A 13,449-nucleotide genomic window follows, 5' to 3' on the forward strand; every position below is an offset into this window, starting at 1 on the left:
CTATTGAACAGCCCTTAATGAGGGGGCTTTAGGGAATGCACCTTACTTATACTGACAATCATTATTCAGGGGATATTTTTAGCCCCTTGGGCCTGGGGAAGGAATAGTTCTGAACTGATAGCCAGGGCAGAGAGTGGACCCAGACTGCAGCAGATCAGTGGTATCAGAGCAAGTGATGACAGGAATTCTATTATTACCAGGCAGCAGCTCCTCGGCCTCCCACACCTGTAACTCACACCAGGTGTGGGACAAAGGGATTTCTGAGTTGCTTTCACTCCCACCGGTGTTCATTACCCCGTGTTAATGACTTGTATTTGTGGTTGGCTGAATCAGGGACAAAAGAGAGGAGCAGGGCCAAAGGGCTTAGCCACTTGGCTTTAGAAGTGCTGTTAAACCGGTCTCGTGGCCCTGAGATTTCCTACCACACAGGTCAGGGCACACTTTACCTGACAGAAGCCAAAAGCCTCAGGTAAAGCTGTACAGATGTGCAGGCTCAGTTTCTAGGAAAATGGACTAGAAAAACCAAAATGGTTCTATGCACAGGTTTAAATACTGAAACAGTCATCTTTGCCATCTCTGTCTAGAGTGGGATTTGGGAAACCCCTCTCTGCCATAGGAGTGACTCACTACAACCATAATCCATCTTCCAGTACCTCCCTAAATGCAGGATTTCCAAAAAATGCTTCCCCTAGTTGCTTCACAGTTGAATTTGTGAAGCATGATTTGGTGTTTGTTGGGTGATCAGTGATACTAATTCTTAAATAGCACAGACTGAGAGTAGAGCTGTAGGTGAGAGGTTATCTTTTGCCTCCTTTCAGAACTTCAAATACAGGTCTTTGCTTTGTAAAGAGCATTCACTAAATGTGAAAAGTTTTACTCCTTTGGAATGAATTTTGCTGGAGTGATTTGCTTTTGTAGCTGATGTTGTTTTATTCTATGTGTCAAGTTCCAACATTACTGGAGTCTTTTTCAAGCCAAGCACCATAGCTGCACCTGTTTTACCCCAGGCGCTGGTCTTATAATTCTAGTAGAGACTGGTAGTGAGTGATCATGTTTATTAATGGCAGCTGAGACCCTGCACGTCTCATTTGTGGGTGACCTGTGAAAGCACTCCTAAGTAGCTTTTTGCTTTTTCTGCATTTCATTTTGAAAACAGCAGTACAGTTACAGCGAAGCCTCACACTCACCCACTCCAGCACTTGACAGCCTGCTTGCCTTTGCAGTCCCTCCCGTCTGCCTGCCATCTTACACTTGAACTGCACAGTCTTCCTGACACCTCCCGCCTCAGTCCCCACTCCAGCCTGACTTGCATGCCCTCATCCTTCTAGGCTGGGGAATTGGATCCTCTTAGAAGCTTCCCCCCAAACCCCACCTGCCAAATTCCATCTCCACCTCCAGGCTGCTCAGATGCCCTGCTCGGTGTCCCCATAACACCTTCTGTACTTCTCCGCTGTAGCACTTAACACACTGTGGCGATATGCTGTGTCTGCATGTCCGTGAGCTTACTGAGAGCAGTGTGGAGTCATATTAGTTTTAGGAGACTGGGTCCTTACCCAGGCCCTGGCATACCATGTGTGTGTTTAGTAAACATTTTTCTTGTTCAGAACCTTAAAGGAACCACAGAAGATCTCTGCAAGCTGTAGTAGATGCTGTAAAGCCTGCGCATCAGGCTCCAAGTGGAGCTGCTGGGACCCGAACCAGAGCCAGCTAATTTTCATTGTGGACGCCATTCGAACAAGCCTGGTTACCTCAGGCAGCAGAAAGGCCATTATGGAACATGGGTGGTTACTCGTGTCCCTTAATAATGGGCAACAAGGATGCAACAGTTTCGTTTTGTAGCTGCTTTCCGACTCCCATTGCCTAAACAAGGGCTCTCTCAAACAGCCTCACAACTGTGTCTTTCCCGTGTCTTATCTTCCATCTTTCAGACGAAAATAAGAAAAACATGGAGGAAGCACATGTGACTTTAGTTTGCTTCTAATTACAAGAGTAATACACACTCATCATAGAAACCTTGAAAGATACTGAAAAGTAGAAAGAAGAAATGTCACCCCGATCCCACAACAAAAAACTGACTTCTGTCACTCTGTAGCCATCTTTTTTATCCTTTCTATGCATCTATCTGCATTTTTGGCTATAACTAAAATCATTCTGCACATTCACATTTATGATCTTTTTTTAAACTGAAAATACCTACATGAGAGCACAAGCATTGGCAGCTTCAGCAGCAGCTATCACTTACTGCACACTTGCCCGAAGGGACCTGAGGACATACTTAATACAATTTTACTTCTGATGATGACTCCTCACCCCACCACCACCTGATGATGCATGGGTCTTCTTTCCTTTTCCTTTTTTTTTTTTTTTTGAGACAGAGTCTGCCTCTGTCTCCCAGGCTGGAGTGCATGGCATGGCGCGATCTTGCTCACTGCAACCTCTGCATCCTGGGTTCAAGTGATTCTCCTGCCTCAGCCTCCCAAGTAGCTGGAATTAGAGGCACATGCCACCATGTCCAGCTAATTTTTTTGTACTTTTAGTAGAGATGGGGTTTCACCACGTTGGCCAGGCTGGTTTCGAACATCTGACCTCAAGTGATCTGCCCGCCTCAGCCTCCCAAAGTGCTGGGATTACAGGCATGAGCCACCACGCCTGGCCTGGATCTTCTTTTCTAAACACTAGAGATTTTTTGTCATTTATCTCCTTCTCTTCAAAAGTAATCTTGGAGAAATTGCTGCCAAATCTTTCCCTCTCTGCAGCAAACATTTTTAAGTGGGGTGAACAGAAGTGCAGATCAACAGAGGGTTTCCTCACAGCAAAAACATTTTGCTTGTTGATAAACATATCTTTGTTTTTTATACCTGGTGATGTTATTTGAGGTCTTTGATAGGATGGACCAGTACTCTGCATTAAGTCGTCGTCATCTCTCAGCTGGCCTGTGTCTCCTGCCTGCTTTAAGAGTTGCTCATAACCTGAGGGCTGTGAATTACACTCTGTGTTCCAGGTGGTGCCAGACAGGAGGTTAGAAATGAGACTCTGAATGAAAAGAAACAGGTACAGCAGAACCCATCTTTCTGGAATTCTAAAGCTTATGGTCCCTCACTGTGTGGCAGAGGTGAATCTGCCAGAGTCTGGCATTATCTGAGAATCTGCCTCCAGGGCTGTGGATGGGGCTGGGCTGAAGCAAGACTAGAGGGCAGAATTTTCTCCCCCCAGATCTGGAATTTCGCCCACAGTCTGGCTTTTAGATTTTAGGCTTTCGATGCCTACTGCCTTAAAACTCTTGCCAAGTACGCCACTTACAGCAGCCTAAGGAATGGCCACTTCCCCACTGACCCAGTTCCAGTAGCCAGGTGTTCAGATCAATTGGAATTCATGTGACTGCCAGTCAGATCCACGAGGAAGATGAACAGGCTGGTTAATGAAAACATGTAAGACTGACCTCCTTGCCCAGAGATGGTTCAGTGTGGCTTTTTGCCTTAGGCTTCCTCAGGCCGTCTGTGGCCATCCCTCCAAATGGACAGACAGCATTGGCATAAAACCTTACTATGCAGATGCAGCTTTTTGGGATGTTTCCGGTGTGTGTATATCCTCCGCCCACCCCGTTGCTAACCTGCTAATTCCACTTTAATCCTTCCCATTTAGAAAATACAGGACAGCCATTGCTCATCAAAGCTTGTCCCACCCAATTCTGCCTCTCCCCTTGTCAGTCACCCTCAAATGAAGGCCAGGAGCTTAGTCAGATGGCTTGCTGTATTTACATAGTTTGCCTGTTGTCTTACATTGGCCAACCTGAAGAGTTGTGTTGGTGGTGGTGGTTTTTGTTTTGTGAATCTTGCCTTCCTTCTTCACTATTAAATTCTTGCTTCGCTTTTAGCAGAAAGAAGTGTTTAATAAATTCAGGGTTTTTTTTTCCTTCTAATTAAGGCGTTAGTTAAAATAGGGCATAGGAGGTCATAAGCCGTGCTTCCTTCTGATAGGGATCTGCATGTTTACACCAGGCTTGCAATGGGAGCTGAGCAGGAGCACGCACCATGCTCTGCCCATTGTTCAGCTGTGAATGTGTGGAAACACCCTGTGCTAAGCCGGTGACACTTACAACCACAAATAAAGACAGGTTCAAGGCTGGGTGTGGTAGCTCATGCCTGTAATCCCAGCACTTTGGGAGGTTAAGGTGGGGGTATTTCTTGAGCTCAGGAGTTCGAGACCAGCCTGGGCAATATAGTGAGACCTCGTCTCTACTAAAAATCAAAGCCAGGTGTGGTGGTGCATGCCTGTAGTCCCAACTACTCGAGAGGCTGAGGAAGGATTGCTTGAGCCCTGGAGGTCAAGGCTGCAGTGAGCCAAGACCGTGCCACTGCCCTTCAGCTTGGGTGACAGAATGAGACCCTGTCTCCCCCAAAAATAAAGATAGGTTCTGCGTATCTGCATCCTTTGGTAAAATACCAATTTCCTCGCAAAATAATCTGCAGTCCCACAAAATGATATCATGGGGTCCCAAGTCGATGGCACTCATCCTGTGAGCCTTAGCTCATGTTTCACTTGCTCAGAGGTGTCGCCTGACCCCCAGGCAGGTGACCAGATGTCACACTTCCTCCGCTTTTCCTTCACAGGATTTACCAGAATTTGTTGATCTGCTTGTGTCGCTTTTTTTTTTTTTTTTTTTTTGAGTAGTGTGTTTCTCACACCAAACTCTGTATGGGGAGAGGCTGTGTCTGCTTTACTCTCTATTGGATCCCAGCTCTGAACTCAGCACCAGCTAATCAGGAATTTCATAAATGTCACAGGAAGGAGTGAGAGTGAGGAAACCCATTTATCTTAGAGGTGCTTGAAGCAAAACGTTTTACACTTAGATAAATCTTGGATCACTTTTTAAATGAGACCTACACGTTTCTTTCATGAAGCAGTAGCAATTTCCATAGCACTTTATTCACACCACTTTCATAGTATTTAGTACACTGCATAGTGACTTTTAAGAGTCCACTTTACCTGCTAGGTTGAGAGTCACTTAAGGGGGAGATGGCATCTCGCTCCTTTCTACATTCCCACTCTTGACTCAATCTTTTGAAGGACTGAGTGGTATTTCCAATGTGGATGCTACTATGAGGCTGTCATTTGACTTCCTTTTTTTTTTTTTTTTTTTTTGGAGGAAGGAGCCTTACTCCTGTCACCCAGATGGGAGTGCCATGGCACAATCACAGCTCATTGCAACCTTTACTTCCCGGGCTCAGGTGATCCTCCTGCCTAATTTTTTTTTATTTTTTTTGTATAGACAAGGTCTTGCTGTGTTGCCCAGACTGGTCTTGAACCCCTGGGCTCAAAGGATCCACCCACATAGGCCTCCCAATTTGGTAGGATTACAGGCATGAGCCACTGCACCCAGTCTCCACTTCTGTTTGGCTGACTTGTCTAAAGGGGTGTTCTTTTTCTGTGATTGTTCTCTGCCCACTTGTGAGAACTAGAGCACCTACTAGGTGTCCTTTACTTTGGGTAATTAACTGCACATGTTCCAGATTAAAGGCATTTACCTTTCGATTTAAATTCTCTGTCCAGGTACATGACCTTTAAGGTACAGAGCTGGAACTCGAATCAAAGGTTTCTGATGCCTTCTGTACTTTTGATTTCATGTAGCAATTCAAGGCTGTGTGCAATTAACTACAGGAGATCCAGGTGCTGCTCTGTCCAGGGGATCTAATCCCACCAGGCCCGTTGCGCTGCACCCTGACCCATGGTCAGGGTGTTTCCTGGAATACATCCACTTGACAGTCTCCTCTCTGTGCCACAGCCCTAGGCAATATGCTGCTGATGGAGCTCTAGGTTAATTGCTACACCACATTGGGCCCTCTCTTGTGTTTGTATCCAGGATCGTCTGTTTTTTGTGATGGAGTTTGTGAATGGGGGTGACTTGATGTTCCACATTCAGAAGTCTCGTCGTTTTGATGAAGCACGAGCTCGCTTCTATGCTGCAGAAATCATTTCGGCTCTCATGTTCCTCCATGATAAAGGAATCATCTATAGGTGAGTTTTGGTTGCTGCCCTCTCTTCTAATTCACTGCCTCTCCCCTCTCCTGGCATGATCCATCCTTCCACTTCTCCTGATAATCAGTTGAAACCTTTTTTGGAATTAAATTCACAGAAGTTTTGTTTTGGTTTTTGTTTTTGAGACAGGGTCTCACTCCATAGGCCGGGCTGGAGTGCAGTGGCGCAATCATGGCTCACTGCAGCCGGTCCATCTTGACCTCCCAAGTAGGTAGCTGGGACTACAGGCACGCACCACTACACCTGGCTAATTTTTAATTTTTTTTGTAGAGACAGGGGTCTTGCTATGTTGCCCAGGCCTCAGAAAGGTTCTAAGGATCCATTAGGATAAATTAATAACAGTAATAAACCCTGCCTCCAAATTTGCCCCACTTGGTATTCATAAAATAGGCCCGAGAGGCTCAGAAGAGACTATTTATTCATGAATCGGTTCAGCCCGGGTTTGCTAAGGACCTGTCATAGCCAAGCCCTGCAGGGTGCTAAACACACTGTTGTTCTCTTTTTTTCATTTTAACATTTGAAGTGAATCCCTTAACCATGATTCTATTCCATTTTAAGAATCTACACCTTAACTAAAGGGTGTGGCTAACCTGCTCTAAGTTGCTGTAACAAGAATTACAGTCATGTGGTGCATGGCTTACCAGTCAGGAGCTAGGTGAGCCGCTTGTGAGCAGTGTCCTGCGTGATAATATCTTCCGTGTGTAGCCCCCTCCCAAATATTATTTGATTCTCCACTTTGTGACACATAATCTTTTGATCATAATATACCGTACTTTGAATGGACTCCGAATCTGCTTGATGTTGTTAAGTCTCAGAATTTAACAGATATCAAATGTAACTTTAGTCAGAGAGAAGATTGGAGACAGTGAGAAATGTAATAGCGAATGTTAGGGCTGGGCGCGGTGGCTCACGCCTGTAATCCCAGCACTTTGGGAGGCCAAGGCGGGCGGATCACAAGGTCAGGAGATCCAGACCATCATGGCTAACACAGTGAAACCCTGTCTCTACTAAAAATACAAAAAATTAGCCGGGCGAGGTGGCGGGCACCTGTAGTCCCAGCTACTCGGGAGGCTGAGGCAGGAGAATGGCGTGAACCCAGGGGGCGGAGCCTGCAGTGAGCCGAGATCGCACCACTGCACTCCAGCCTGGGTGACAGCGAGACTCTGTCTCAAAAAAAAAAAAAAAAAAATAGCGAATGTTAGACAATTTTTATTCTCAAATTTTCCTGTTGTTTTTTTTTCTGCTGTCAGTGTCCTCACCTAATTGCACATATGCTGTTTTTTCTTTTTTATTGTTTTATTTCTTTTCTTTCTTTTTTTTTTTTTAAGACAGTGTCTTGCTATGTTGGCTAGGTTGGTCTTGAACTCCTGGCCTCATGCAACCCTCCCACCTTGGCCTCCTAAAGTGCTAGGATTACAGGCGTGAGCCACCGCACCCAGCTCACATAAACTCTTTTTCTCTTGAGATGCAATTGTTGCTTTCCTTAGAGAAAAATTTTTGTATATTAGGGGCATGAATGCCAAAGTAAAGGATTTCCTGATTGAAATTTGCTATTTATTAACCTTGTTAAATGCAGTCCCTGTCATAAACTCATGACAGTATTGACATCATTATTAAATTATAAGAGCTTTAAAAACAGTGAATATTCTTAAATACCGGGGGAGTCAAAATAGGAAGAGAACAAGTAGTAACTCTCGTAGAGAGAATGCAGTAAGACTGGTGGGTGGTGCCGGAGAGAAGTGGGAACGCAATAGCAGGTGTGGCAGGCACCACAGAGACACTTCCTCTAATTCATTTTCAGTGCACATCCCCCAGACCTCAACTCCATACAGTGCATTTATCACAGCCTCACGGCACTGTGCAGGAGGGAAGAGGGTGCAGAGCTGGGAACCAGCCTGGATAAGGGCAATGGGAGCCACCTGTTTGAAAGCCGTCTAGGATCTCTGCTCATTCTTAGGTCACAGGGCTTCAGCAGGTTGATTAGGCAGCTTGTTTTGAGCTTTCTTGACCAGGCTATGGGGATTAGATCACAGCATTTTTTTCCCACTCTCCACTTTCTTCCCAGTGTATGATTTGTGGAGGTTGCTCGTATGATCTCTGATGGTGAAGGGAGTTAAGCGTCCTCCTCATGCTATCAGACTCTAGGCAGTGAATTCCATTTTTGTTCTCCTCTCCGCGGCTAATCCAGCCATCTCCACTCTGCTTGCCCCAAAGAGAGACGTTTCCACGTGTAGTTTTAAAAACTACATGTAAGTAATGACTCCCCTACTTGACAGGGACTTCTGTTGCAGATCAAAATAATATTAACAACAAGACCTAAACTGAACACTTGGGCTGGGTGTGGTGACTCACACCTCTAATCCCAGCACCTCGGAAGGCTGAGTGGGGAGGATTGCTTGAGCCTGGAAGTTTGAGGCCAGCCGGGGCAACATAAGGAGACCCCTATCTCTACAAAAAAAAAAAAAAAAAAAAAAAAACCATATACATATATATTAAAAAATTAGCCGGCCGGGCACAGTGGCTCACGCCTGTAATCCCAGCACTTTGGGAGGCCGAGGCCGGTGGATCACGAGGTCAGGAGATCGAGACCATCCTGGCTAACACGGTGAAACCCCATCTCTACTAAAAATACAAAAAATTAGCTGGGCGAGGTGGCAGATGCCTGTAGTCCCAGCTACTCGGGAGGCTGAGGCAGGAGAATGGCGTGAACCCCAGGGGGCAGAGCCTGCAGTGAGCCGAGATCACATCACTGCACTCCAGCCTGGGCGACAGCGAGACTCTGTCTCAAAAAAAAAAAAAATGAGCCAGGCATGGTGGCATGCACCTGTGGTCCTAGCTACTTGGGAGGCTGAGGTGGGAGAATTGCTTGAGCCCAGGAGGTTGAGGCTGCAGTGAGCTGTAACTGTGCCACTGTATTCCAGCCTGGGTGACAGAGCAAGACCCTGTGTGTCGATCAATCAATAAATCAATAAAACAAACACTTGTTACAGGACCAGCACTTCCCTTGCATTTGTCTGTTAATTCTTCTAACAATATTATTATATAACAATAATAGTATCCACATTGTTCAGATGAATAATTAGGTCTTCCAAAGACTTCATCACCAGACTGCTAACTGGTAGTGAAGTCAGAATTCAAACCATGGTTCTAACCACTGGGCTACACTGTCTTCTCAGGAGAGACTTGAGGATTTAGAGTACCACTACAGTGTCAGCTTCTTAGTCCTTTTTGGTGATGGGACTACTTCAATTCCTGAAAATAAGGTAGAGTGGGCAAAAGCAATTCAGTCTTTTCTCAAGCTTTCTTGAATCCTCAGAGGCTTTGAGTTGGGCCGAGCAGCAAGCTTGCTTTCCTGCACTGCATATTACTGTTCCTCAGTCTACTTGTCTCATTTGTCTCAAAATATGGTGGGTAGACACTGTAACTTGATATGATTTCTGGTGAAGCAGTGCCAGCCCCCGTCTTGACAAATTTTATTTCAATTCATGGTGTCTGTGGTTCAATTCTGAGAATTGATTTTAATTTACTCCTGGACTTAAATCCCATGTTCAGGCTCTAACTGATATGGTTGACTTTGAAGGGAACACAGTTAATTAGGATAGATCCAAATGCTATTTTTATCCCTTGGACTTATTTCACAGGATAATTTAATTCCATTCAGTATACTGGCTGGGAACAGAGTCTTAAGGATAAGACTTTGAAAGCCAAGTCCTTGGAATTCACACACAGTAAAGGGCACATTTGGGTCACAGAGGGTGTGGATTTGATACAAGAGCCCAATGAGAAACTTGGGAGTATCAGACAGCCTAGTTTATCATACATGTCCCAGAACACCCATTATCAGAGCTAAAATAATCCCCCAGAAGATGCCTCTGACCTATCCAAACAGAGCTGTTGTTTGTCTGTTTGGGTTCTTTGAGGGAGGAGAGGGAAAGAGGTGTTTCTTTTCCAACAGGTTACAAAGATGATACCATATGCAAGTCACTGTTAAAGAAAGCTTCAGAAGGTAGTACCTTAGGCTCCTCTGACATGAATTTCTTCTTTAGCTGCCTGTGCCTATGCAAGAGGACACGGGCCAGTTACGTTTGCACGCGTTCCGTCTTGTGTTCTGACCCTGATTCTCAGATGTATTCACTTGTATTTTGTGGAGGAACAGAAGCCCAGTTCCTGGGAGACTCAGCAAGGGAAGGGCCTGCCTCTCTGCCTTTGGATGGAGGGTCTGGAACCTGCCATGGCCTAGAAACAAAGAAGAGTAGGCTGGGAAGGAGGCAGTCATCAAGTCAGTTCTCCCAAGGGGAAAAAAAGAAGACTATTCATTCTTTTGTCCTGGGCTTCTTGGCTGATTGGAAGGCAAGACAGTGCTCATGAATAATTTACTCATGGTGTTGACGTTTTTCCGGAGTCAAGCCCTACGGAAAAGTAAGGGAAACAAAGGGGCATGCATCCCATTGACCAGACATCTTTCAGCATGTTTCATCAACTGTATTAAAGGCAAACTCAGCTGTCGTTGACATTTCAACCCCAAACTCCTGAAGCCAGCCAGCACACATTCGATTTGCTGTTTTTGACAAAGTGTGGAATACTGTATCTGAAATATGTTGGGTGAGGAATAGTTTATAGAAGGGCACAGTTTAAATTTCACTTCCTCCTCACCATGTTACCCCTGGGCACACAGCACTTTCCAACACATGCTTTTCAACTCATGCGTCTGACTGCTTTGTGCCTTATGCAGTTGTTGGCATGCTGGGTGTGTGGTAATTAGTGTTTACCCTGAAAGCTCCAAATGCTTCCCCTGGTATTTCGCCATCCCATTTTGCAGATGTGGCCCACAGAGGAAGCTTTTGCCCCACAGAGGCTGACTGCCAACCCTGACATGCCGCCTTCTACTCCCATGATTACGTGGCACATGAACTTTTCAACTTTGAACTGCTGATTTCTCTCAGATTGAGAGAAAAATGTCTACTTAATTTGACTCTTTTAAAAATTCAGAATTTGGGAAGAGTAGCAATCTCACTCGCAAGATTAAGCCCTGTTAAGCTAGTCTCTGAACATAGTTGGGGGATCTGTGTGAATATACCAATCACCAACATCATCTGGCTCTTGTTTCTCAAGGATCATGAGGGTCCACAGGTGCCTCGCCGACTCCAGATAACTCAGCTGGGCATAGCCTTGCTTGGCAAGTGGCCTCCTCTGTGAGCATCACTTCCTGGTCTAAGAATTCGCAAGTGATCTGTTTCCAAATAAACTTGTGTGTTGGGGCCAGGCACAGTGGCCTATGCCTGTAATCCCAGTACTTTGTGAGGCCAAGGTGGGCAGATTTGTTGAGTCTAGGGGTTCAAGACCAGCCTAGGCAACATAAGACCCTGTCTCTATAAAAAATACAAAAATTAGGTGGGCATGGCGTGGTGCACACTTGTGTAGTCCCAGCTACCCGGGAGGCTAAGGTGGGAGGATCACTTTGAGCCCAGGGGGTGTAGGTTGCAGTGAGCTGAAATTGCGCCCCTGGACTCCAACCTGGGTGACAGAGTGAGACCCTGTCTCAAAAAAACAAAAACAAAAAAAATTGTGTCTTGGGCCAGTGATGGATTTTACATGCCTGAGTTACTGTGCACTCTTCTCTGTCTCTCTCTCTGCAGTTCTTCCCCTCTGGAAAACTGTGGCAATCTCTCTCTGATTCCCACCTCCTAGGACCTCTCTTACTCCTCAGTATTTCTTATCAGCAGACTTTGAGTCCCCAGATGTCTTTCATTTGAGCCTGGAATTTTGGGCTGTTACTGTCACCTCACCTCTACTGGAATTCAGTTCTGTATTTATATTCATTCTACTCACTCTAGTGAGAAAAATCTTTTTAGATAAAGATGAAAGTAAGATTTAACAGCTCTGTTTTCCCTTTGTCATCTGCTAGCATTATTCCTTCTGCTGCAAGAAGTAGGTCTCTTCTCTCTTGATCTGCATACTGCAGAGACTACTACAAATTGTCATTTGTTGTTTGTATAGTCCTTGTTTATTCAGTACATGCCAGCCATGGGAATGCTCAGTTATGTTAGTAACTTTCACATCAGACTTTGGCTGTGAGCCCTCACCTGGGACTGATACTGGCTTTTTGAGCTTTTTAGTCATGTGCTTGTCTCCTCTCTTACTTAGCTTGTCATGCCTTGCTCTGCCATGGTGGCCTCATTCAGTGACTGCTCTTCAACTCTCACCAGAAAGTGACCACCATTCCTGACTCCCAAGATCCTTCTTCAAGGATATGATGGAGATCTCAGAGCTTTCCAGCTTATTAGAGTAGCTCAGCATTTCCCTCAAATGGAGTCTTCCCTTTTCCCATAGTGAAACTCATCGGCCACTGTTCTGTGCCCTTGCATGGCTTCTGGAGATCTTTTAACAAGTATTTGTTGAGCGTCACCCCTCTGCCAAGGATATGGATGTAATGATATGAGCAAAAACAAAAATACTCACCAGTGAAGGATGTGATCCAGTGAGGGAGAAAGATGTCAATCAAATGATTATACCAATAAAAAGTAGCAACCATGACCAGTGCTATGAAGAGGAGAAATACAATGCAATGAATGAGAACCCTGAATAGGGTGATTCTATCCAGTTAGGGAAAGATGGAAGATTTCTATAAGGAAGTGACTCTTGGGCTGAGGTCACAGTAAAGAGGGAAGGAAGGAACATTTGAGACAGAAGAAACAGCAAACGCAGATAGATGCCCAGTAACAGGAAGGAGTGTGGCAAGGTCAGGGGTTTTTAGAGCAGGCCAGCCTGGCTGGAGTCTAGGAAGCGTATCTTACTTCACTTGGCATTTTATTATCCTTGAGTGTTCAGTCAGCTGATGACTTCAAGATTTTATTAGACACTCCTTGTAAATAATTTATTTGAAGGTTAGGTAAGGCCGGTCATGTTGCCAATCCCTGGAGGAGCCATCTATTCACAGTGAGTTCTCTGTGTCCAGGTCTGTGCATTTATACTCAACAATGGGTTTATAAAATATTAGAGCCAGAGGAGACCTCAAACGTTGCTAAGGGCCAAGTTGTCTTTTACAGATCGGGGACTTCAGGTGTGAAACGTCTAAAAATTGTTTCTCATAGTGGATATTCTCTTCAGATGACTCATCTGCTGTTTGCTTTCCATCTCCAGGAAAACAAAAATATGGCTAGAAAATTTTGTTGCAATCTTCAACTTACAGCTGACATGAAGAGCAAATCAAGACATTTTGAGGCATTCAACCCTGTTTACTCCATTGCAGTGAGAGAAATCCAGTCGAGATCAGAACATATTTCCTGAGCTGCCACTTAGTGCCAGATGTTGCATTAGGAGGTGTAGATACAAGATGAGTAGATGAGATGTCTGCCCTTTGAGGCACTTTCTGTGGGGTGAGAGAGATAGCCATTAATAAGTCATGGCAGCTGG

General features: G+C 45.1%; 1 protein-coding gene across 1 annotated transcript in view; it reads left to right on the forward strand.

The window, feature by feature from the left end:
* PRKCH (protein kinase C eta) overlaps positions 1 to 13,449 on the forward strand; it is a 161,475-nt gene that overhangs the window by 90,139 nt on the left and 57,887 nt on the right. The window contains exon 9 of the mRNA XM_030811678.1: positions 5,861 to 6,015. Within this exon, the coding sequence (XP_030667538.1) occupies positions 5,861 to 6,015 (155 nt within the window). The remainder of the gene's footprint in view (positions 1 to 5,860; positions 6,016 to 13,449) is intronic.

The sequence above is a fragment of the Nomascus leucogenys genome, chromosome 1a (genome assembly GCF_006542625.1).
Source record: "Nomascus leucogenys isolate Asia chromosome 1a, Asia_NLE_v1, whole genome shotgun sequence".
Classification (NCBI taxonomy): domain Eukaryota; kingdom Metazoa; phylum Chordata; class Mammalia; order Primates; family Hylobatidae; genus Nomascus; species Nomascus leucogenys.